General features: G+C 41.3%; 1 protein-coding gene across 1 annotated transcript; it reads left to right on the top strand.

Moving 5' to 3' along the window:
- Positions 1 to 614: 614 nt before the first annotated feature.
- On the top strand, positions 615 to 25,475 carry ctnnbip1 (catenin, beta interacting protein 1). The gene is made up of 4 exons (XM_080533741.1): positions 615 to 740; positions 11,731 to 11,845; positions 12,236 to 12,326; positions 23,169 to 25,475. Exons 2-4 carry the CDS (start codon positions 11,750 to 11,752, stop codon positions 23,225 to 23,227), a joined length of 246 nt encoding a protein of 81 aa, XP_080389867.1. The 5' UTR covers positions 615 to 740; positions 11,731 to 11,749; the 3' UTR covers positions 23,228 to 25,475.
- The last annotated feature ends 1,704 nt before the right edge of the window (positions 25,476 to 27,179 follow it).

The following is a 27,179-nucleotide window of genomic DNA, read 5'->3' as shown; positions in this document are numbered from 1 at the left end:
CCCCACTTACACGTACACCTCCTAACAGCGGGGGTATTGGATGGGCTAGCCCAAAATGGCTTATTGATTTAACAAATTGATTTAACAAATTGATTTAACAAAGCCCAGCCGTGAGGAACTCAAAGTCAGTCACAGCTCTAAAAATCATTATTATAATGCACCATTCTAATCAATGTTGTCAGGCAATCTTTGTTATACTAAATGGCTACTTTTTAGATATTCATGTTTGTCAACATGAGACACTGCAGTGCATACCATGACTTTGAATTGTGTAAGTGTTCATTTGTTTCAACAGCACACATCTATCTGTGTACATCTGTACATTTTGTGAAATAAAATGGAAACTGCACTCTGCACTTTGTGTACAATACTACAGGTATTATTTGCCGCCATTAATAATGATCACCACATTCTTCAGCTATATAATGTGACAATGGGATTCTTCACTCAGAGAAAACCACCACCCATGTTATTATAACGGTACATGGCAGTGATGTTATGACAGCAGCAATATTCACTGGTAAAGTCATTCTTATTTCCTTCTGTGCGGATGGCGCCCCTAGTGGACGAATGCCGGCATCGGCAGGAACTGAATCGACAGCGGGAGGGAGCCTCGCTGCGTGACTCACAGCTCCGACACGCCGCCGACTGGAGGGATGTGACCCCGGAACAGGACTCCTTCGTAAAACAACACACCATTCAAATAAAACACAGCACAAAGAAAAGCTGGACCAGGAGGGGTAAGCTCAAACGTAACATTTTCTCTAAGAACGTTAAATGTACTGCATGTATTCACTCGCATTCGGACAGCGGCACCTGGGTAGAATCGCACCCATCGGAACTTCATTCAAGGCTTTTGTCTCGAGCCTCTGCTAGCAGTACTTTGGCAAAGGGGATATCCCCGGCTTGGTTTCGGACCGAAAATGCAAAGTTTACGCACATGATGTAGTGTATATTTCACCACATATTTCTGACAATGTCACTCCTAGTTTGTATTAGGATATTACACAGTTCGTCGGTTAATAGCAACCGGCCAGCTATCCTGAGAGACAGGAAACGGCGATGAATGATTGCTGGCTGGCTAACTAAGCTAGCTTGGCTACAATGTAACACTTTGTTGCAACAGTGGCAATAATCAGTGATTCCTATTGGAATGGTAATGTCGTTTTAGAAACTATGTAAAAACTGTGCAGTCAAATGAATCGTTCTGAGGAATATGGAGCTTGAAGTTTCCTCCTGATATTTCTTCACGTTTCTTAGCTTATTGTTTGGTTTGTGGGGATGTAGCAGCGTTTTCGCCCACCACTGGTACACCCAGTGTGTTGGCTGATGTCAAAGGGGATTGATGGAATCAACCAAAACGATCAAACTTAAATAACACACCACCATACTTCACCTTCTTCTATGGAGATAATGTTAATTCTGCTATGCAAACATAGGAATTAGTAGGTGCCAACTTACGCAAATCTATTGTTAACACTGTAAAATCGTTGTCCCTTTTCAATTTCATATTGTCATGATGTTATATATACAATTAAAACATCTGGACAACTACGGTTTTCTTTTCTTCCCATGGGCATTTCAAACCGACTCACATTGACAGCAGTGTGTATAATCTCGTTGGTTCTATTTTGGTCTCTCCTCCACACCCATGAATGCATTGTGCTCACAAGGTCTGATTTTCCCCAACTATCAGATAGCTGACAACACATTCAGCTGTGAAGTTGGCTGGCTACTGGCAATGGCTTGAGATTCTCCTGTCAACTTGTGAACTTGGTTATGAACTGTATGTCACAGGGCTCTCTGAGTCTGCACATTCCCCAGCATGGCTGGGTTTTGGAACCAGCTTAGGACCCATTGCCTCCCTCCCTACCGTCTCCTCATCATGCCTGGGGGCAGGTGCTGTTCTGTCGCTGCTCAACCCCCCCCCCCCAGATCCCAGGGGGACCTCATCAGCTGCCTGTGAGCAGGGAGGGGAGGGCTGACCCATCACAGAACCTCCTGCCATGCATTTGACACCCTCATCAGGCCCTTCAACCCTTCCTTCCCAGGCCACATTTGTATCTGTTATAGAACATTGACTGAAACTATCATGCAGAACTGCTTGGACCACAATCCGGTCCACCACTGCAAGATAGAATATTATATATATAGTGTATATATTACATATTGTAATATTTAGACAAAGTAGAGGACTGTCAGCGGTAGATTCTACACGTCTCGTGAGTATAATTGGATGACCGTTTTGGATTCAGAGAAGCTAGTTGCTGTGATTCCAACTGTCCTCTCAAATTGTTGTTGATTTTGCAGCATCTCCATAAACTCTATACCTAGATTAGTCTGAACCTGATTTCTGTTGTCACCCATGCCAAGTGTAGAGATGGCAATAATTACTACAACTTAATTAGGTTATTTAGTATATGTTTATTATGTTGTATCAACCATGTAGAATACATGGCTATATTACTGCACCAAACAGAATTGTATGCCCTTCCTTAAAAATCTTGATGCTTTCTCCCAGTGGGACCAACTTACTGCAGCAGCTTTTGTTACCCAAAGAGGCTAGCTAGGCCTATGTACTGTAAGTAATGAGAGCATAAGATTGTAGATGAAATTCAATATCATATTAGGCTTAGTCTCTATAATTCATAATCTATGATTTAAGTAAGACACAAAATGGACAAAGAGAAAACAAGCTCTTGACATGCGTTGTCTGGGTATTGGTTACTATCAGCTGTTATTATCAACTCTGCCAACTTGAACTGGCACAGCCAGGGATAGCCCAGTAGGCCCACAAACCGTGCTATGATGATATAGTTTTGGATAATTGAGTTCATGCCTCACGTGGTGATAACAAGACATGACCTACTTATCAATCATATTTTCACTATCCAGTTCATCACCATTGTTTTCAAATACTGTGGCCATTGTTGCGGCACTGTAAATGTGTAGAGGTAGCCTAGCACAAAGGCAGCCTGCAGGCATACAGTCGCACCAACCCAGTAGGAGCACTGTAAATGTGTAGAGGTAGCCTATAGCACAAAGGCAGCCTGCAGGCATACAGTCGCACCAACCCAGTAGGAGAACTGCCCCCCACAGCCTGGGCCTTCTTGGCCTACACTGACCCTCTCCGGTTGCGGTCCATTGTCTGAACTAGCCGGTTTTCAACGAGAGCATGCCACTTTCCTGGATGTAGAGCGTTGCTGTATTAAGCAGAAAGTAATAGGCTATGTATTAGTCTGAGTGGATTCATCATATCATGGGACTCTATACATCAAGAAAGTTATAGACATGCTGAATTAAAGGGACACTTAACAGATTTTATTTTTTTACCTCAAAACCATTGTCCAGATCACCAGTGCAATTGTTTGGACATGTTTTCCCACAGCTTCCAAATCTGTTCTGTAGATCAAAAGTTGGGTAACGCTAGTTTGAGGACTTTACGGTGAGTGACATATTTGGGGCTATTTGGACAACAAAGACCACTAATAGCTTGTTGTTGAGTTGTGGTGACAGTCACCAACATTTTCGTTTAAGTCAAACCAACTACCTCTAATGCCTGGTTGAGAACTCCTAGTGAACAATCGGACGTGAGTGGCCGGTTGATTACAAAGTGAATTACATGAGTGATATGTGTGTTTGGCTGGTACACTGTGGTGGGCCTATGCTGTTGGTTACCCTGTCACATGCGAAGGCCTATCGTATTGCATACTGTAATCCCTGGCAGCAGACGTGTATTGCAGTCTGTGACCCAGGGTTGAGTGTAAGGGGAGAAGACAGTGTCAAACACTCTGAGCCACCTTTTTCTTGTTCTTGACTTTCCCCCCCTCTCATGCATATATACGTAATACTTACAAATTGCTAGGCCTAAAGTATGTCTGTAATGAACCATAGGATACACAGATTTACAGATTGAATGGACTTTGTAGATGGATAATCATATTGGATGTGTTGTGATTGAAAATACACTGATTTGGATTAGCCTCTTTTTCCAGGATCTCCAAACACCAATTGACACGTTATTGCATTGAAAAAGATAACTCACAAGATCACCTTAGTTCAGCATGGCATTATTCATTATCTTCCTTTTCTGCACAGACCTTTTTAGTCCTAGATGTTTGGAACACTGTGGGTTCAGACACTCATTCAGCTGTAGGATCCCTGATATTAAGATGTGTAATCTTAATGTTTTTAGAGAGAGATTTAGCAGTGCTGCTCAGTGGAGAGCTCCTGGAGTGCCAGCCTCGCACCCTTGAGACCCATACAAGACTGAGACAGAGGGGTTATAATTTATGTTAGGACTAAAGAAAGCGTTTGATTGCGTCTGAGATATTAACCCTATGGTCTGAGCAGCACGCTCCATGAAATTGTTTAGGTACCTAGTGCACAGTACACAGATCTGTTCATAGCCTAAATGAAGAGCCTCAGGTTCTCCTTAAGTGATATTGCCAATATTAGCCTACATGGCGACATTGTAAAAACTTGAAATTCACTGTATCATCCAGGCCTGTTGTCAGATATGTTGGAAAGTTTTTGCCTTTTTCCTCTATACACAACCCTTCATAAAGTCAAGCTTCTGCTGTGTATAAATATATTGGTGTTAGAAGCACCCAGAGTGGCACAATAAAGGCCGTAATAATCTCCGTAATAAAAATAGCCTGAAAGTTGTCGCTTAGCCTATGTGTTTAATTTAGGTCTCTGGCAAAATGGAAATAAGACCAAGAAGCAAATGAACACAGCACATGTGACTGAAGAGTTGGAGTCTATAAATAGACAAGAGTTCTGAGTTTTGTATCTCCCCTAGAGAATTTGATCAGAACTCCACCTCTCTACTCTCTATATGCATATAGACGGCTAGGAGTCATTGACTTAAGAAGGAATAAGAATTGTGTGGCAAGACAAATCTTTGGTGAAAAGGTTGTTGTGTTATTGAAGGTTTGGTTATAGAAGGTTTTTACTTACAGTAATTTGAGTCCTCCACACTTCCATACTTTGATCCACAGGCTGGGGTAGGTGACCTGCTGTATATGGGGTCAATGTCTCCCATACATTTGAACAATCTGAGGCAGGCAACTTCTTTTCAGGACCCGAAAATGACAATTAATATTTACTCAGTTGAGCCTAAATTGAGTATGACTGTAGTTTATGTGTATCACTAGATACATCCTAACTGGTGCAGTAGCCTACGGTTTTATTTTTGCACATGAGCCCAAAATAGACATCCATGTATCCCCCCAACCCCCCTTACCTGAACCAGTCAGAGCAAATAAGACTGACAATACCCACAAAACATCTCACTCTCTTCTAAGTCCCATTAAAGTGGCTTACAAACATGACAACTGCAGTACATCAGTGACCACTCTCTCATTGTTTTCTTCCTCCCACAGAGTTTCCCCCTGTGGGATTCTGAATCATGCTTTATGTTTTACACAAGACGTTATTGTCGAAGTGGAGTGAGATTCAAGAATTATTTGGGATGGCAAACATCAAAACAGTCAGCGGCACTAACAGGAATATTTCTAAATATGGCACATTTTTCGACTTCAAAAGGAAACAGAGATCACAAATTGCGTTATGCCTATTTCTCGAAATGGTCTTTATATAGGGCGGCTGTGGCACAGGAGGTAGAGCCGGCGTCTAACGATCGCAAGATCAGCTGTTCGAACCCTGGCTGGCCACATGTCGAGGTGTCCTTGGGCAAGACACTGACTGAACCCCAAATTGCTTCCAATGAGCGGACCGGCGCCTTGCATAGTAGCTTGCCGCATGGGCTGCGGAACGCCTTGAGGTTCGGTAGGGCCCAACCTCAAATCCGAACGCCCCCTCCCCCTCTAGACACACACACAACGCATCTAGACCCTGCCATGGGATCTATTTTGTGTAAGGAGGTTCAATATTTGGCTACTAACCTTAATACACAAACATTCATACATCAGTGGCTAGCAGAGCAATCGCCGTGAGACTCACGCATTTCAACCAGTTCTCACGCTCTCACGCCGCACCTCTATTTCTCACGGCGAGAAATAACAATTGTTTTACGGGACTTTTATTTTTGAAATTCCTTGAAATAAAGCTACCGGACATGAGTTTCGTGGCATCTTTCTGCACGCGCGTTAACTTGAGTCTGCAATCGAAGCGGCAGGCGAGCGCTGCTGGAAGAACCTGTGTTCACGCGAGCTGCAAGAACGTAGCAAGCAGTGTTGCCAGATTGGGCTACTTTTGGTCACACTGGATTCGATAGCTTTTAGACCGGTTGGGCTGGACATTGTCAATTCCGTCTGGCAACCGTGGTAGCAAAATATGTGGATACATTACAACATCGTATCTGGTAGCCTACTGGACTGGGTTGCACCAATTTGGCGTAATAGTTACTAAACCCCTAGTTGTTACTAGCTAGTTTCAAACTAGTTGTTTACTAATTTCGGTTGCACCACGCCAATCTTTTGCCAATCTTAGCTAGTAAATACTCCGTTTTGGTAACAGTTTTTTGTTTCTCTACTGTAACATAACCAGGTACATTAATAATAATAATAAATAATAATTACAATTTACAATACAAATACAACAATTGGGGGTCCCTCCAAAAGAATGTGGGCGCGACAAGATCAACCACCAAGCCCTCATTCTGACCCAGGAAAAACCCTGGTATTATTATTATATGTACTGTATAACATGATAGCCATCTATGAGCAATGCACTGTATATAAGATGATGACCAAGGGTCTTTCTGCTGCTGACCAAGGGGCTGAGTCCTGTTGATGGGGCCCATTTTCTTTTAGAGTGAACAACATGTAAAATTGCAGGAAACTAGCACAAATAATTGGGTGCCAAAACGCGCACAGTTTTGGGTCGCTTCACCGCCAAAAAACTCACTCCAAACTTTTGGTGAAACTTGGCAGCCCTGGCGGCTAGGTACTGGCTGGAAAGCGGTTGGCAAACCAGATTTACACAGGAAACATGATAAAACAGGCGGCAACAGCAGCGACCATAGACACTTATTACCAAAGTAGGCGATGATGATCTGAATCTGATCATTATGATGACATAGGAAGCATAACGTTACATAATAGGGGTCTCGTTGGCGTTTAGCCAACAGTTGTCATCACATTTTGTGACCGAAACGAAAGTGATTTCCATGATCGTTTGTTTCCCTTAATAAACACACCACTAACTGTCCTAATCAAATGAGAAATGGAACAAATAGCAACTTGCTCTAGAATCTGATCTTTACTTCAGGCGATTTGAAAGCATCCAAAGTAACGTTAGGCTTAGCTAGCTAACATTTAGCTAACGCACAAACAATGCACTGGCTGTTAGCTAGCTAATGTTAATGACAGCCACAGATCTCAACGAAGAGCATCGACCTGGCATAGTGCACAGACAAAGCAAGAACAGCTAATAATAGGCTAACATTAGGCCTGCCTTCCCCCTAGCCTTGGTACAAGACTGCTATACTATCGTATACGATAGTAACGTTATAGCAGTCTTGTAACGTTACAGAGGCTAGCCTTCTTGCTAACGTTAACATTGTACCTGAAGGATTGTGAACCCAGTCCGGTTCCCAGCAAACGACACTGACACAGGCAACCTAGTAAAGTTAGCGGCTAGCCAACGATCCGTGACTCAAAAACCGTGACACGATCCGATCCGTGAGTTAGGTGATCCGTTACACCCCTATTGAGCACTGTGCTTTTTTGTGAACTACCGTAATAAGCCTAAAAAAGAAAGAAAGAGCAACTTCTCTGCTTTCAGAAACTGTTTGAATTGTTTTGATTGGGCATATAGTTCATGAATTACGATAGTTTGAAGGAACGCTATAAAATCCTGTCGGCGCCGACAGCTCCGGTTTCGGAGCAAGACGCGAATCTATCAGCATTAGTCAAATACATGCTCACATCCAGTCATCCGCTCACTGCTCTCCATCAAAAATGGCACATCCATCAATAATATTACATAATAACAACTGCTCGGATTAGATTGTTTAGATTGTTTAATACATCAACGGGGGGAAAAGCGAGATGAACTCTGCGCGAGTATCATGCTTCCTCCATTGAACGAAAGTCCTATCTATTCCATTCAAAGTGTTTTAGCCATGGCAGTTTTAGAAGGGGGATGATGAAGTGCGCTGGACTGAGGAACAGCATAGGCACAGCACATCGCCATAATAGCGAATTTTTTTTGTTATGCTTGTTGTAAATAAAAGTTCTATGATGCATTGAAATGACATTAAACTAAGATAATAAGTATAATTTTTCAAATCTTTATTAATAATTAATTACAGAAAAAGTAAATGACATTTCCGAGCGAAATCTGTTGTGGTATTTAAAAATGGCGGTTAGCGGTGAACTCTGAACATGGGATGACGATGTTGTGACCAATCAACGGTCTGCAGCGTCACACGTCACACACAGCCTGGCAAAAAAGTACCTTTCGTTCCTGTAGTTCCTAGTCCAGAAGGGTAGCTAAAACGGCCCGGTTCGGTTCGCTTAGGGCCGGCTCGGTTGGCAGTGGACAAAAGCAAAAGAACAGGGCCAGCCCGGGCCGACCCGGGTCAGCCCTGTAGTGGAAAAGCGCCAATATAGGTGTCTTTGTGTTTTTATCATGCCTCATGCGTCAGATGGTAGGTTGTTGCCCTCCTGGAGTCTTGGCTGTCCCATTTGTATGAAGCAGGGAGGGGAAACCTGAGCATTTGCTTCTGCCCCCGCCAACCTACAACCCCCCCCCCCCTATTTTTTCCCCCACTACTGAGCCACTGAGCTGACATGTAGCACAAGCTCCCCATCTTTCATGTCCCCTTCACTTTGAGTCCTCTCTCCAGTTGGAGCCTGGCACACTGTGGAATAAATAAACAATATGTCTCTCTCTGTTCTCTCTCTCTTTTTCTCTCTTTCAATATGGAGAGCTATTGACACTGCTGCTTTAAGTATCTTATTATCTTTGAGGAAGTCCTCTATATTTACTGTGGTCTACTGTATTCATGCATTCCCATTGCTTGACAGTAAGCAGCTAAGAGTATAAGTCAACTGACAGGGTAGTCATTTGCCCCATGCAGCTAGAGGTCGCCATCTTTCAGACAGGCTCAGCCAGTGGTGCAGTCTCATCCTGATTCTGACTGGATGCATCTGACCCTCACAGTGGAACTCAAAACAGTGCCCCAGCATCCTCTTGTGGCTGCATAAGGGGGTTGAGCCAGATTTTCAATTAAATATAACCCCACATCAAACAGCCTGTCAACATGCATTAGAAGCCCTTTGTATAGATAAGAGGCCAAAGCAATTGCCAGCACTATCAGAGTCAGTGCCTCCCATAGGATTTTCCATGACAGATTCAAGGCAGAGAAAAAAAAAAACTGACTTACTCCTATGATCCCAACCTCGCCCCCACCCCCCTTTCATTTGAATTAATATTCAAAGGGACCATTTTCCTCTGCTTGGTTATTTGCAAGCTTAGATAGATACTGCACCTTTTTGTGTTTTTTCCCATCAATATCAAACTTTGTGTAAAACCAGTTCTAGCATTTTTGGGGGGAATATTTGATTTAACAATTTTTCAGTCCATTATGAGAACAAGATCAAATTCAAAAATAGCGAACATAATTTAAGCCTACATCCTATCATGGACATGGAGGAATCACATTTCTGTCTGTCATTTAGCCATGGAAGAACCTTTTTATCACCCCCTTTTCCCTCTTATTCTTTTATCCTGCATCTCTCTGCAGACTGACTGTTAAAATAGGTCATTAGTGAGAGAGAGAGAAAGAGAGAGAGAGATGGAGGAGGCAGGGGCAAGAGAGCTGTGTGAAAACTCCCATGAAATATTAATGAGAGCCATTTCTACTGTGAAGTGCCAACCTGCACTGTGACTTTCTGACATTGCCCTGTTCTCAGTGTTTTAGATAGGGCTTCATTTAGTATTCTGTTTGATAAAATGGTGTCTGACGTTAGGCCAATAAATAGAGTCGATCCAATAGACGTCACTACAACGGTATACAGGAGTCCATTTTGAAATGATACTGTTTGTGTTTATGTTTTCCGCTCTGGAAATTGAATCATATAGATTTTTTTTGTATTCAATTTGTTTATATTTTATCCCCCCGATTTGTTATTTGATTCAAATGATCCAGTATGTATTTTGATAAGTATCTTAATGGTTTAATGTGATTCATGTCAGGATTGTATTGGACCATTATTATTCCTTATCTATATACATGATTTGTCTAATGTCTCAAATATATTTTCTCCAATAATGTTTGCAGATGTTTGCCCTTGTTCTCGCCCATTCAATTTAAATTCACTGATTAATGATGCTAATGTTGTTTTAACTGCCTACATCACATGGTTCAGACTGAATAAATTATCTCTGAATATAAAAAAAAAAAAAATGTTCATCTTTAGTGGTAAAAAAATCTTATTCTAAGGATTTATCTAAAATTACAATTGAGTCTATTGAGATGCCTCAGGTATCAGCTACAAGATTCCTGGGAATTATTATTGATGAGAGTTTGGGTCGGAGAGAACAAACAGAATGTATTGGTTGAAAAATAAATAAATCTGTTGGTCTAATAAGAAGGGTTAGTCATCTTGTCACAACAAGGTGTCTCCGTCCTTACTCTTTATTACAGTTTAATTTACCCCTATCTTTCATACTGTAATATAGTTTGTGGGAGTACGTTTCTCAGTACTCTCCACAAAATGTGGATCCTTAAGAAACGTTTTGTTAGGATCGCAACCAGATCTGAGTCAATGACGCCTTCTGCTCCTTTATTTCATCAATTACAGATTCTTAGTTTTTATGATATCAATATCTTTCAAATGTGTTTTTATGTATAAGATATATTCAAATGAAGGGAATATTCTACAGTTTATGATTTACTTTAAAGAGAATTCATAGGTTCATTCTTAGCTCAACTCGTCAAACCTCTACTCTTCACCCCCCTAAGTGTCTTACTTGTCGAGGTCAATTCTCAATCACATTTAGAGGCACAAAGTTATGGAATGGCTTTTCTCATCTAGCAAGAAACCGTTCCTCTATAAATTGTTTCGAAAGACTCTTAAAGAGATCATTTTAGTGCTGCTTTGTAACTGTTAATATGTTCTTTATGTATCTTTGTTTGTTCCATATTTATCATGTATGCATAACACACGCACACACTTACATACATACATCCACACACGTACACCACATCTGCATTACACCACATACCGTAATCACATAATCACACATTCACATTTTCTTTTTTTACTTTGGTATTGCTGTTTGATTAATATTTTGGCATTATTATTATTACTACCGTAGTTTGCCATCACTCTATGTTTTTTGTATTTTTTTATGGTTATTTTTGTGTTCTTTATAACACTCTTGGCCATTGTTAGGTGGAGGCGCCACATACGCCTTTTGGGTTTTCTTGCCTCCTCCTGCACTGTTTATTTATTGTGTTCTCTGTCAACTGTGTACCTTCGAAATGTGTGCAAAATAAAATAAACATAAACATTGTTATTTTATTTTGTATCTGTGCAATATGATTTGTCATCCTTAATTAGCCTATAAAAGAAGCCACATCTTATTTATAGAATATGTCCATTATGTTTTCTTTAGTGAGTTATCACAGGAAATGAACAACCTTTCATTTCTATAAGAGAAAGATGTCATTAACCATCCCCACCTTGAAATGTGTGTGTGGTATCCCTGAGCTTGACTGAACTCAGCTGTGTTTTGGTGTGTCTCTCTCAGAGCTACAGGAGCAGGGGGGATGAACCGTGAGGAGGCCCCGGGGAAGTCTCCTGAAGAGATGTACATCCAACAGAAAGTGCGTGTCCTGCTCATGCTGAAGAAGATGGGATCCAATGTACGTATGCCGTCATTACCAAAACAAACCCTGATCAAGAGCAAATCTATACTTTAAGGACCTATAGTGCTGGAGGAAGGGGGGTGATTGCCTTTCCGAAGTAAGTCAAACAAAACAAGGGTAAAAGATTGTACAAGCAGAGAGGCTAATAAACCATCCCCATTACTATTCTCAGGCAGACAACATGCTTGCAAGATATTGCAACATGCCTGATACCAGTGGCATCCTTTGGGGTAGAGATAATAGATTGACACTAGTTGACACTTTGTACTTGTAGCATTGATATTCAGTCTCTTAAATGTCAGAAATATTTCAAAGCTGTCATGGACCTAAATCATTCACAGCCTTTCTTCGTTTTCTTATTTTCTTCCTCTTTTCCCCCCCCCACAGCTAACGCCGAGTGAGGAGGCGTTTCTCCGGAATTACGCAGGCGTGGTCCACAGTCAGATGAGCCAACTACCACAGCACAACATAGACCAGGGTAAGACCTACCACACACCCATACCCTAACCCTTCGCACCCACAGACCAGGGTAAGGCCTACCACTACACACACCCCAACACTACTCCACACACACCCTACCAAGCAGCACTCAATGCACCTGGATAAGATCTCGTACCACATGCACACACACACGCACGCACACACACACACACACACACACACACACACACACACACACACACACACACACACACACACATACACATACAAACACTGTAACACTAGACTATACTCTCCCTACCCTACTGCACATAGACCACAGTAAGACCAGACCCACACACACACACACACACACACACACACACACACACACACACACACACACACACACACACACACACACCAGTCACTGGCTCTACTGGAATTACTCACAAGGCAAACAGTCTGCCTGCCTGTCTTTCTGTCTGCCTGTCTTCCTGTCTGTCTGCCTGTCTGTCTGTCTGGGTGTATCTGGGAATGAGTCAGTGGTGTCATGAGTCTGGTCTGGTCCAAAGGGAACCAGTTGTATTACTGTCCCTGCCAAGTAGGTGGGACTTACAGTACACGTACAGTACATGCCCTTTAGAGATAGTCGCAGAGATTGAGTATACATTAAATAACAAGTGTTTTTAGATTATGCATACGATTAGAGAACAAACACTTTTAAATGATGTTGTTCAACAGTACATACTGATTTCCCTTCTGCCAGTATACTTATCCAACACAAGGGGGCGCCATGTAAACAGGAATCAGTTTGTGGTGATCAGATGGCAGTCATCACTGCGGGTGCCTGTACAAACAGCTAAATGTAGAGGGGATTAGCTCCTTTTTAAATTCTACCAGACTTATCAGTAGCCTTCCAGGCTCAATCCAAAACCAGCTCACGCGAGAGCCTTGAAAGCCCCTGCCGTCCTTTTGTGGTGACCCTGCTGGGTGTTGGGCCCAGGAAGGCCACATCTTTTATTATTCCCTCAGGGGAAACGACAAGCTGAGAAAATTGCTTGTGACACCGTACCTGAAATAATGGAATCTTATCTCCCTCCCTCCTCCTGTGTGGTCGCTGGTTTCAGCCGGCTCGACTATTGAGAACAGATTAGTTAGTTGATGTTTTGTGGTGTATCAGAGAATAAGGTAAGGACACCAAAGAGTCATGCTGTTATGAACGTGAATAGACTTGAATTTTCGGTTTAGTGAAGCCATCTTAGTTTGACTGTCCATTTGTAGACATTATGTTTGGACATATTTTGTGTAAGTGCAACATTATGTTTCCAAATATGAACATAATTTAGATCATTATCTGGCTCATTGCATCATCAGCATTCTATATGTATTTTCCTAATAAGCCTTTGATATGCTGAGGAACACAAGCAATTGCCTCAAAAGAGGCAGCCTGTACAATGTTTTTGAAAGGGGAAGAGTGACAGCTATTAGATAAGCAATTTTCGGTTTGTTTTTTCAGAATAAAAGCTCAGTAGCGGTGCAAGAGATTTTTTATCTGATAAAACACAGTATCTATGAAGTTGTACTGTACAGTACGTCCTTTTCTCCTCTTCTTAAATCTTGAACATCTACTGTTCTGTTTTCAGTCAGCGCCTGTTCAGAAGAGAGCCTCATCAATTACAAGTTTGACTCGTCAAAGGTGCATAAGAGAGTGCATGCATTATACATCACAAAACAGACACATTTAGTGTCAATTGGCAGAATGCCACCCCCTCAGAATGATGAATTATTACCAATGTAAACCTACTTCTTGTCTAAAGGACTGATTAGGATGAGTTGAGAGAGCAGTGGCTTAATCACTTTTCAGTATTAACCCCGTTTGCTAAAGGATTCTGTTAGATAGATGCTAGTGCTGAGAGGGTACTTTTAGGTATGGCAAAGTAAGAGTGTCAATCATTATAAGAAGAAAGTCCAGAGTTTTGGTCCAAACTCAAGGATAATGAGAATTATATAATGATATATATATAAACCATTATTACAGTATATAATAGCTTAAAACAGTACACTTTTTCCCCCAATAAAAACTGACTGTATATTTTTGCTTGAGCTGTTGCTGATAAGATGCTGGTTCACCTCCTCTCCGTGGACTCCATCATCTATTGTTAAAGCTCTTTTTCCTAACCCTGACGTGTTAATGCTATGGGGTTCAGCTGTGTAATAACTGTCCTGCCAAGCAGATCATCCAACAGACACAGACAGGGACCATGTGGCTACACAGCATTTCCTAGAGAGAGGATTTCTCTGTCTAACTTAAACCAACAATCCAAGAGCAATCCAAGAGCCACCAGCAACTGAGCTGCCTGTAGAGGTCAGATCGGCTTCACCCAACCAGGCCAACCGGTCTCCTGTGTGTGTAACCGAAGCTCCCTCTCTCCCATCCACTAAAAGCTGCAGCTTAAAAAGGACGAGGTCCCTGGTGGTGTGCTGAAACATGCTGATGGAGGGTGGTTTGGTGGGGGGAGTCTAAGTCTGCAGTGACAGTGTTATATGTCAGGCATGGAGTCATTGATCTGGAGCAGGACTTGGGTGGTGAGGACATGATGGAGACATTATTAGCATTTGGGTGGTGACCTCCTACACCATCATGTGGGTTTGGTCATATTAATATGGACTGATGTGGAGAAATATCGTCTTGGTCCTCATTTCTAAAGAGATCCTCAAATAGGGTTAAGCTGGAACACCATGTGCTTTCTTTATATCAACAATTTATTGATAACCTATTGCCATCGGTATACGAAATACATTGATAATTAGTGCTGTCCCAAACGACTATTTTTCTAACGATTAATCTAGCGATTATTTTATCGATTATTCGATTAGTCTAACGACCAATTTATCGATAAGTCTAACGATAATTTTGGTACTGTAAAAAAAAAAAAAAAAAAAAAAAACTTTTGGGTCTCCACCTCACTGCTATGTTTAGCCAACTTGAATGCCAACATGGCCATTTAGAAGTCTGTCCATCACCACAACACATAGCTAGCTAACGTTACTCTCGCTGCTATGTTATGATTAGCTAAATTGATGCTAACGTAGCATGCGAGCTACGAGCTAGATAACGTACAGTAGGTGCTCGCACCACAATGACAATAGGCTACCGTAGCTAGCCAGCTACATAGCTAACGTTACTAACACCAGAAGACAAGACATACGAACTGTGGTGAGCTACATTGCTTGTGTAACATTAGCTAGTAGCTATCCATTTTCACTCATACACTTAATTGTCTCGCCTGGTAAAATAAAGGTAAAATAAATAAATAAAAAAATAAAAATAATTTGCGACTAACCGACGCATATTACGCTAACCGACGTATTGACGTAGTCGGTGACGTCGACGACGTCGAATAATCGTAACAGCCCTATTGATAATACAGCCCAAAACAAAACATTCGTTTTTATAATATGATAAATCATATCATGAGAAATGTTTGTTTTAAAAACAACAATAATCATCTCATGAGCAAACAGAACCAACCAAGATATGTGTTGTGCAACACTGAAAGGTTTCATCAGAGGATTGAAATAGTGCTGCTGCCGATAATGAGTAGTCTATAAAGTAAATCATGTTCATTTGAGACAGGCGACAGTGGACTGTTTGTGTGTGGGTGCCAGCCATCACTTAGTGAGGCCCCTGTTAGCCTGACACAGTCCATGCTCCACTCTGTCTTGCTCCTCACTGTACTTTGATGTCAGCCAAGTAAGCCTGTATATGTGAGAGAAGATTTTGGAGCTATGCGATCCACCCAAGTGTCTCAGCACTGTAACGCCTTGTCACTGTATTAGTCATGCTTTATCCGGAAATGTTGCTCAAACATTGGAAGGTTTCGTCATACCTTGATAACTGTAAAATGTAGGGATGCACCGAATGTTCGGCCACCGAAATTATTCGCCCGATAATAGCAAAGTATGCACTCTGTGTTTGGCCAAGTGTTTCCTTCATTTCGGTCAAATATTTTCATTTCGGTGCATCCCTAGTAAAATGTGATTCCAAACATCCTCTCAGAATTGAGAGGAATCCAATGCAGAGACTGCCATATTTCTTTAAAGTGTATGGGTCAATACATTTGCATTTCAGATGGTTTTAATTGGCTGATTAGCATATGTTCAAATCCAGATTTTTGTTTTGCAATTTTAATCGGGCCTGTGAGGAATGTAGGGCTTGACTCTGAAGCTGTGAATTTTTGTTGGATGGAACTGAAATCGGTGTCGAAGAAAAAGCTGGTGGGTGAAAAGGACATTGTGTGCTGTGTGTTAATGCAGTTATCTTGTCTTCAGTGAACTCATTAGAATAGGCCTGGGGTAAAGGAGCCTGCTGTTTGACGCGTATGCTAACGTTTTTGTAATTACTTCAAATTAATTGACGTTAAAAACCAAGAGAGAAACAGTAGTATGGAGGCTCATTCATGTTCATTAGACACAAAAAACAGAACCCATTTTTTTTATCTGAAAAGGAAAACAAACCAGCGTTAGGTTGTGTTAGGAGATTGCACTTTCATCCATTTGAGACTGGTGTCCTGCATTTGCCAGATATTTAACAGTTATGGTCACTGTTTGCTACCTCAGGCTGTGTTATTGCAGGCTGTGTTTTTGTGCGAGTACCGCACACACACAAAGCCTGCAGCCTCAGAACGTATTCAAGGCTGTGTCTGCGGGGAAACTTTACGCTGCCCAGCAGGAGCCCTAGGGGGTACAACAACAGAGGCGACGGTGGAGGAGTTACCATGGCAACCCTGATCGTCCCGGGAAAGAGCCTCTCCAGTGGGGTTTGGTGCCGTGGCGACAGTAGAGAGGAGCAGGCCTCATTAGGGGGCCTGGAGGCAAGTTGGAGTGGTAATTACAAACGGCGGTATGATGTTCCAATTTCTCTCATCCTTCTCCACAGAGATATATACAGTACTCTCTCATTCATTCTAGATGTCTGGTGTGGTGCCTCAATCGAAACATTACCTTGTTTTGCTTTGTCTGCCTTACAATTCCCACATCTTGAAATCTATTGTGAAGCTGCTGACTGAGTCTTTGACACAATGGACGGACCTTTGTTCGATGACCTGGCTGAGACAAAGTTGTGTCGATTGATGTTCCTCCATGCCTCTCAGCCTATAGACTAGTGAAGAATGTGGGCTAGAGGCAGCGCCTGCAGGCTGTGTACTCCCATGAATAGCTCTCTCTGCCCGATCCTGAAAATCAATGAAAACACTTGAACAGCAGGGTTTAATTTCTACCTGAAATATTTGACTTGGAATGTCTCTTCCTAGCTAAACCCATGGGGGGAGATTTTCGGTTCTGCAGTTCATTACCATGCAAGTTGTGCGTTCTGGCTTTAATCGGCTGCAATTGTAGAGGTGAATGTCCTACGGGAGTCAACATTCGACCTTGAAATAAATAACATCTTATGTCCCACGTATGGTGAGTATTCTGGCACAAAATGGCTTCCCATTCCACGGAAAGAAGTTGGCCTATCCTATATTTTATGCATTGGCATCCTCCGGCATGCACTGTAAATCATCTGATAAATAAAATGGATCACCGATTTTTTATGTTTTATACTGTATTCTGGTTTTATGATGAATTTACACACAGTCAATGCTCACAGACGCATTGTAAAATAAGAGGTACAGCATGTACGTGTAGAGCTGGAGGACACTCAAGCCCCTATCACACATTGCTTCTTAACCTACCCCAACTGCTGTTTCTACAGGGGATTCCATGTCCTTATCCCCGTGTCCTCAAATGCTGTATACCATACTCTGACTAATAACTCCACACAGCCAACATTATCTGCTACCTCAGGACAGTTGAACAAACTGCACCTTTGACTTAGTTAAAATTAATTGACCTGTAGCTTTGTTTTGTCCCTGTCAGATGATGATCTGTAGGGAGAGGAGAGGGTAGCTCTTTGTCAGAACGGGCACATTTCCAAGTACAAACCTAGTGGGGAAGTTAATATAGCATTGAACACCTGACACTGGCCTGATGCTATGATCTAATGAGAGGGGGGACTATTGTATTAAATCCCTATAAAATCTATGTTGGTGCTCAAGCTTACACAAATAATTTATTTTGTGTTTTTATTTTATTTTTATTTTGTTTATAGCCATGACTGTTTCAAAAAGATATTTGCTATAATGCATAGATATACAACCACCAAAACAGTTACTAAAGGAAAATTAGATATGGCTTTGATGCTCTGGTTTATGTAACCCGTGGCAGGAAACGGTTATTACAACATGATGAACAGATTCATTCCCCTGTGCTTCTTTAGCAGATGAAGAGAGGGTAGGGTGAGGAGGGGATCAGAGGGAGGGGTTGGAGGAGGGAGCGAGAGAGAGAGGGAGGTGGATTGGAGCTAGCCAGCAGCTGTTTGCTCATAGGCAGCAGGCAGCAACCTGCCGGGCAGTGATGCAATCTGATTTTGATTCGTTGCTAAGCAACGGCTCGGAGGGGCCTGACGTTTCTAGCCTGTCGGCTGGCGCTTCTGTGACATTGTGTGTGTGTGCAGCAGGGCGCGGTCCAAACATATGACTATGAAGCTGAGGGCTCAAATAAATCATATATTCCTCTGCTTCTGTAGTCCAGTCGCATATTCCACTCCAACACCCATTCATCGGCCCCATTCATCGGTTTGTTCTGAGTCTTGAAACATCCTCTGTCTGAGCTGACTGTTATGCAAGGATGATCTCCCTTATACAACGCCAAGATGATTCAGGATTAAAGAGAGCACTGTATTGTAAAGGCTTTTAAGAGATATTACTTGGAATTAGGGCTGCACGATTATGGCTAAAATCCTAATGATAATATTTAATAATGATAATATTTTTCGGCTCAATATTGTTATCACGATTATTAATTACGATTATTCATCCATTTTGGGGAACACAATTATTTTATTGCACTTTGTAAATCAACGTAAAACTGCCTTCTCAATAATAATGTATGTTGAATTCAGATTAATTCAGTCTTCTTAGAGGACCTCTCGAGCAGGAAGCTGCGGCTTGCTCGTTATGGCTCTTTTCCACTACCGTATCGTACTGTGTGAGCCTGGTATGTTTTGCTTTCTCCGCTGCCAACCGAGCCATACCGGTACTAAGTACCCGTGCTGGTTTTAGCTACGCTTCGAAAGGGGTAGCGAAAGGTACTTTCCGTGCCAGGTGTGTGTGACGTGTGACGCTGCAGACCGTTGATTGGTCAATGGAAATTGTTACAACATCGTCATCCCATGTTTATAGAGTTCACCGCTAACCGCCATTTTTAAATACCACAACAGATTTCGCTCTTGGAAAATGTCTGTAATTACTTATTAATAAAGATTTGAAAAATTATGCTCCCTTTCACAAATGTCGGCGATTCCCTGGTTGCTCGATCTACTAGAACTGGAGCGGGACGGGCGCGTGGGACTGCCATGTACCATATATATCTGCCATATCATACCTCAGTTTTATATAGAAAAATATGATTATAAATACATGTGGGACTGTGTCGTTCCAGCGAGTCAACTCGTATTACGAGTGCTTACCATCACCAAGTGCGCTCGCCAACTAAAGCACTTGATTACCGTTGATATAAACATACTATATTAGTCCATAAGCACAGTATGGGAGAACTTGGTGATAAGCATAATACGAGTTGCCTCAATTAGACATATGTTTTAAGGCTGATCTGTGCATGATAGTGCTGCATTTTGACATAATTCTTATCGCATTTCCCCCCGTTGAGCTGTATAGCAGCACTTATTAAAGTGAAGTGCTCTTATGACACTTAACTCCTCCTACTGTCCCGGCTCGCTCCAGGTCTGTTGTCTATAATGGAGAAGTATTTCTGAAAGTACGGTACGGGTAGGATGCAAATGCGTGCCGTACCGGTCTGGTCAATGGAAAAGCGCCAATAATATAATAATAGAGAGTCGGAGGCTCGCCTATTTTCTCTGCGTGCCGCCAACCTGAAAATGACCAGCAACAGAAGTTGTGTTTCCATAAAAGTTAAGCGAAGGTGAGAAAATGTAGAAACGTTTAAAGGTTGTCCATGCATTTATTGCTGCAATTCGGTCATCCCAGCAGCAGGTTCTTCTAGACTATCACTACTTTATATACGCAATACCCGTGGAAGATGGAGAGGAAGACAACGTTGACGGTATAAGCGGGTGAGCTGAGTAATCATTGAGCGGAGCCCCTTATGGGACATAGGTAATGTTACATTTCCAGCTTATTGGCCCTCAACCGTATTTGGGAGCACACCTGGTTACTTTAGACTAATTTAGCCACACTCAGAAAATAACGTTCATTGTCAAACTAATAAAAAACATGAAAAAAATTAGAATAGAGTAACCGATTTCAATTCATCAATAATGTCAGCACAACGATTATAAGAACAAGCACCGCGTGCAATAAAAAATAAAGAATCACTACACTTCGACCGCCTAAGCCTTATTTTCACTTGCAACATCAAGTGGAGACTCACATCAGCTCCATGAATTCTACTTCTGATATGCTTTTCTTCTGATATGCTTTCCTTACAGGACCATTTCCTGTATTGTCTTGCTCTTTGCCATACTCTCATTGGTTAGTCGAACGAGCTCTCTAGGGACTAAGAACTTGAAAGGGAGAGTAATTCCATATTAAACCACCTCCCCCTCCCCAGTCACCCACATATGAAGCTCATGCCGACCTGAAAGCACCATAGAAACATTGTAATTATTTCCCTTTTAGAGACTGCCAAACCGTACACAGTGTCTCTATGCTTGGTTGTGTCTGTGCTATCTTCTGAAGAGGGTCTGCCCTTTCAGCCCAATAGATTGTGGAAGCACTGTCTGTGGCCTACTTTCATTTTCCCTGTAATAATTAAATCTAACAAGCAACTGTGGAATCCAGAGGCTTATAATAGAAAGGGTGTGAGAAATTAAAAGGCCTTTACAAACGCACCTCTCAAAAGTGTTGAAATTGGTGGTGTTGATGATATTTGAATCACTTGGCAGATGGGTTTATGGTGGTGAGAAAAAGCTTGAGCTGTCAGTTTTCCTCTCTAATCTCAAAGGGCAATTGAAGTAATTCAGGATGGCAAAATTGGAGACAAGGCCTGCGATTTACTGGCAATTCAAAACATTTTACGGGCAATTCATAATGCTTATCATCACTTGTGAGCATGACATAGGTCTGCAGTGCTGCATCCTCTGATGTTGAAATCCAAGCATGACTGTGATATTCATTTTGGTACTTGGCAGTGGCACCAATATCTATTCGGACTCTTTTGAGGTTGGACAACTTAACCTTCTTTGAAATACTGAAAGGTTATTACAAATGATTACAAATTCTGTGAAATTACACGGTACACACCACAACTATACCATTCTTTAACTATAAAATAGTAAACTTAAAAACTTAGCGGGCCAATGCGGCTCTGCTGGCACTCCACGACACATTTCTTTTATTTGGCTCTGCTGAATTTGTAGTCCAGGTTTGCAATTGACTGACCCTCCACTCTGTAGGCAGTTAGTAGCTAGACCCCCTGAAGCTGAGCAGAGTAGGGGTGCAACGGTTCAGTTGGCCCACGGTTCGGTATGAACCTCGGTTTTTGGGTCATGGTTTCGGTTCGGTTTCGGTACGTGTTTTGTGTGTAAAGAGAAAAAAAAATGCTACTATTTATATACCAGCTGTTATTTTAATTTATTTTGCTTATACTTATGGAACTTTAACTTTCAGACACATTCCAGAATATGACTGGTATATTATAATATAAAGTATAATATTAAAAATATAAATATATATAAACAAAAACACTTTCAAATGTAAAAGTGCTATAGGAGAAAGTAAAAGTGCACTTTAGGCATGACAGGTAGACCATATGCACATTATGCGCATATTATGCGTATACAACACGCATGAAGCAAAAAACTAAATTACTCCACAATGCAGATTTGTAGCAATCAGTGCCTTCCTAAAACTGTTGCCATGTTCTCAACTCCGCTCGCTATGAACAAACATTTGAACAAGTTACAGAAGCATTCTGCGTTCCAGACAAACTCGACCTCCGACTTTCAATGTAACGCAGCATAAACCGAAAAACCGACATTCACCGTATGGTTCAATATAAAACCGAGAACCGTTGCATGGTGCACCCCTGTATCTTTTGCCATTGTACCTAGAACAGTCACTTAAGCTCTGCTCTGCTTTGCTCAATGATCACTCAGCTCACCCACAAGACGCCGTCTTCCATGGGTATTGCGTATATAACATAGCGATAGTCTAGAAGCACCTGCTGCTGGGATGACCGAACTGCAGCAATAAATGCATGGACAACTTTTAAACGTTTTTTTACATTTTCTTGCACAATTTCTCCTAGAAGGCTTAGGCAGGGCGAAAAAAGCCTTAGACGGGCCGCCAAAGCCTTTTCAATGCAGGAAAAACCCTGAACATATACTGTACAAAGTGTGCATTCGCCAAGCGAATATAGTGCTGTCAACTGAGATCTTATTTCATGTGTGTCTTTAAGACCAGGTTTTCAGTGTATTTTTGTTTCCAGCAATGTGTGGCTTGATGATTCACTGCATTGAGTAGATGATCTCATTGCTCTCAGCCATGAAGACATCCAATCTGTTCACAGGATCTGCCTGTCATAGCTCACACTAGTAATATAGTACAAAGATAGAAAGTATACACCCATTTACTGTTTATGAAACAACATTGTAATTTCATTTATGTATTACATGCACCCTTTTGATAATTTGAGGGCTATATGTGATGTACAGTATGTATTTAAAAGGACTTGATAGGTAAGAGCAACATGGTGGTGTTGATGTGTGATCAAGCATTGTTGATTCCTCTCCTTAAATTATGCTATTGGTTCTCAGGTGCAGAGGATGTGGTCATGGCTTTCTCAAGATCAGAGGCCGAGGACAGGCGGCAGTGACCCTGGACCCCCGACATCGTCGTCCACAGAAACCCGAACTCCACCGACACAACACTGTTGAGTTCTGGAGAAGGTGGCACCTCTGATGGATGGAAGGAGTGGGGGGGGGTGCCAGGTGTTTGTTACCTTTCTCACTCCCTCCCTTTCATCTCTCCTTCCTCTCATAAAAAACTGGCACCCCACTGCCTGAGATACACTAGGTATGCATTACCTTGGGCTGAGGCTTTTGTGAGCAAGTGAAAACACTTACAAATTGTGGGAATGCAAAACCTTGTTTTTTTGTCTCTTTTTTTTTAGCAGCAGCAGCAGGCATTGTTGTTTTGTATCCGCTCTGGTGATCGGTAGAATCGACCAAGAGCACAATTTGTTTGGTCAAGCGAAGAGAGAAGTGTGAGTGTTTAAACTGATGACTCTGTGGGAAGATAATTCATTATATTTTTGTTTACTTTTTTTTATGAATTTGTTTGTTATTTTAAAATGCACACAGGGTCTTGGAGGTGGAAGGTTTAAAACATGACTGTTGTGTATAATGGTTTTCGTGTTCTATCAAACCAATTGTACTTGTTGCTGCTTTATTTTGAACAATAGGTGGTTGAGATGGCAACTCAGCTTCACCAGACAAGACTAAGAATCAAGGACACTAACACACACACACACACACACACACACACACACACACACACACACGCACACACGCACACACGCACACACGCACACACACACACACAAACTCAGTATACAGGTGCACATGTTCTTTCCCAAAGTAAACAAGATATTTGGGTTATTGTAAAATGATCTAACCTTTTTTTATTGTAAAGACATTAGGTGGGGAAAAAACAGTAATTGATTAGGCCAATTGTACTTTTTATTTTATTTTTCATCCGTAAAATCCATAAATTTAACATTATGATTTTTAAAGGTGTCTGATGAATGACACACAATACTCTAATGTATTACTCACTGAATTGACTCCCAAATTCCCAAAAAAATATATAATAATTAAGAAACCGTAAAAAGTATCAACACCTCGCCACCCCTCATAATGAACAACCAGTGTTGTTGATTCACACTAATGTAAGCATATAAACTCTAACTACATTGACCTACTTGAATCACAGGTCCGATTCCTAGCTTGAGATCTGCCTGTAAACTTTGACCGCTTTAATCATTAATTGATTTCAATGGAAGATTTGTGTGAAAATGTGCGATGGGGCGTGGATTCAAGTTAGGATTTGACCCTAGCAAGGGAATATAGTGTTTTAAAGCCTCCCCCTATCCCCTTCAGCAAATGAACTGCTGAAATGTATACATTTTCTGTTAGTTGATTTCAACTGGAATATTTCAATTCAATTGAATATTTTTGTTTGTTCAATCTGACTTTTTTGGAGTAAAATGCTCAATATTTAATGTGTGTAAGTACATTTTGTTAACTCGCTTAACTTAAATAATTGTAACTTAAATGTTTTGAAACCAAGCATGCCTGCCTTGTGGTTTACAGTGTACATTTAAGTAGATCTTTGAGGGTCTTGAAAGCCTTGCCACAATGACCATTGCTTGTACATTCTCTGAGTTTGTGGAAGCTACTAGCTCTTTTAAAACATTTTAGACAATGTATCATTTTTGTGTAAAAAGTGCTAACCATGTCACCCTGTTGCCAATCATTTTCTTAAATCAAATGTCCACAGCGATGATGGCTACTTTCACCACCAACTAATGGTTACACTTTCCGCCTATGACAAAGATGTTTGTCTTTATATGTTTACACTTGTTTTAAAACATTCTTAAACCTAATTTGTCTATGCATTTTATTGTTTTCTCAAAGACAGCTCAATGGTGTCTTACTGTATACTCTACCTATCAAGGTTGACCTATAGCCTTCATTTCTAGTCTTTTATGTTTGCGTGTGTGTGTGTGTGTGTGTGTGTGTGTGTGTGTGTGTGTGTGTGTGTGTGTGTGTGTGTGTGTGTGTGTGTGTGTGCGTGCGTGTGCGTGTGCGTGTGTGTGTGGTTACCTCTGTTGAAATGGCTACCAATCCGATTTTCAGCATGCTGTTCAGTATGACTAGAGCTGTGTATTTTTTATTGTGATGACCTGTTGTTGCCTAGTTGTTGTATGAGTTCTTTTGTGTTGCCTTTGTTTTTTTCTCAGTTGATATTGATTAGTTGGTTATTGCTGTATGGCTGCTGACCATGTCTCGACTAAATGCTTCCAAATCCTATACCAACTGAACCATTAAAGGAATTTAAAACACTAAGCAGTTGTACTCTTTGATTTGATCCTTTCAATGTGAAGCGTTCAACATTGAATTCATATTTAGTTAGTCATCATTGTGTTAAGTGAAAGACCAGTCATATACTGTATATATATACTGTATATATACTTTTATTTTTTCCCCTTATAATTACAAACATAAGAAGCTTTCTCCTGGGAGGGATCTCTACATATCAGTCTTTTTGTAAAATCATAAATCTGAGATATATGCAGGTATTTGAGATGCACAAGTTGAATGTGTTTTGACCTGTTTTTGCTGCAGCTCTTGAACTTCAGATATCTCTACTATTTATTCTGTCACTGCTTCCCATCTCCCCAATTTGTTCCACCTCACTTGATTTTATCTTTCTTATGAATTTCAATGCATTTCAGTCGTTTCTGTCATATGGACTAGTCATCTTTCAGTAACTGACATGTGTGTTGGACGGTAGTATTTGGTAATTGGTAGTTTAGTGAAATACATTCTCATAGTCGCTTCCCCAACACTGGCAATGCCACCTCATAGTGTGTGGCTCCTTTAGGTGCCATTTTGTTAAATATATCCACCATAATGACAACAAACATGGTTCTGTCTGCTTTTGATCCAGTTAGCACTGTAATAGTTACAGTCTCTTAAGGCTAACCATCAGGTGTTAATTGCAGAAGCTGTTTTAGATTGGTGCTCTGTGGTCATCAACTTGAGGATTGGTGGCATGTTTTTTCTTTGTTAATGACTAACATCTGTTCACTGTTCCCATGCGCACAGATGCATCAAAATCCTACGATTGAGAGAACTGATTCTGGCAATAAAACACCAGCTGTCGGTGAATTTGAAAGGCTCATGCATCACACTGGACTGGACAGCCAGTTTTAGACTCTGACGTTGCTTCTCCAGACTTCTGACCCCTGAGGGATGGCTCGGCTCCCAGACTTCTGACCCCTGCTTACACAATGACAATGGACCACTTTGTGAAAGGATAGAAGAAGACCAAGGATTTAGATGGGAACTAGATATAGCATATTATGCACTTATTGGTTAGTGCATTGAAATTACAACTCAATTGTGAGTTCAACCATTATTTTGGCTACACGTGCTATGCTAAATGATTGTAATGTACTGCGTTTGGAATAGATTATGTACAGATATACTGTGATTTTTCTCGCTGATGAAGTCTTGTACTAACCCCAACCCTCTGCAGCAGCAGATGGTATGATAAATTGAGGAACGGTGCTGTACAATCTGATACATGCAAGAATGTGGTTTGTATAGACATGTACAGGTATGGAAGTAACTTCCAAATGACTGTAATGTACTATATAATGCGGTTGGAATATTATGTATAAATATACTGATTTATTTTGCCCATATACAGTACCGGTATATCTCCTCAAAATCACAGTTCCTCTCTTGGTAGAGAGCGCCTCTTTAAACATGATTTCACCAGAGTCCAGACTGAAAGCTCACATCAGCCTCCGTCTTCCAGCCAGCCGATAACTGCACCTCAGTATTTCATGTTATGCAACAGTGCCTGGACAACATACCAGCTCTCTGGGGGAGGACTGCCAGTGGCATAACTAGTCTGAGTATTCACGGAGATGAGAGGGCATAACTGGAGAGATTGTTGCTGAGCAGCAGTGCAGTATTAAGAGGAAGAGCTAATCAGCACATCTAATTAGTTATCAAGATGTCTAGTCTGCCATT

The sequence above is a fragment of the Nansenia antarctica genome (assembly GCF_963989245.1).
Source record: "Nansenia antarctica genome assembly, chromosome: 6".
NCBI classification, from domain to species: domain Eukaryota; kingdom Metazoa; phylum Chordata; class Actinopteri; order Argentiniformes; family Microstomatidae; genus Nansenia; species Nansenia antarctica.
The sequence above is the reverse complement of the archived record's forward strand: the minus strand, read 5'-3'. Positions and strand labels throughout refer to the sequence as shown.

Coding starts and splice junctions, on each gene's coding strand:
- ctnnbip1 (XM_080533741.1), top strand. CDS start 11,750: ATGAACCGTGAGGAGGCCCCGGGGAAGTCTCCTGAAGAGATGTACATC. Junction 11,846..12,235: donor TGAAGAAGATGGGATCCAAT/GTACGTATGCCG, acceptor CCCCCCCCACAG/CTAACGCCGAGTGAGGAGGC. Junction 12,327..23,168: donor ACAGCACAACATAGACCAGG/GTAAGACCTACC, acceptor ATTGGTTCTCAG/GTGCAGAGGATGTGGTCATG.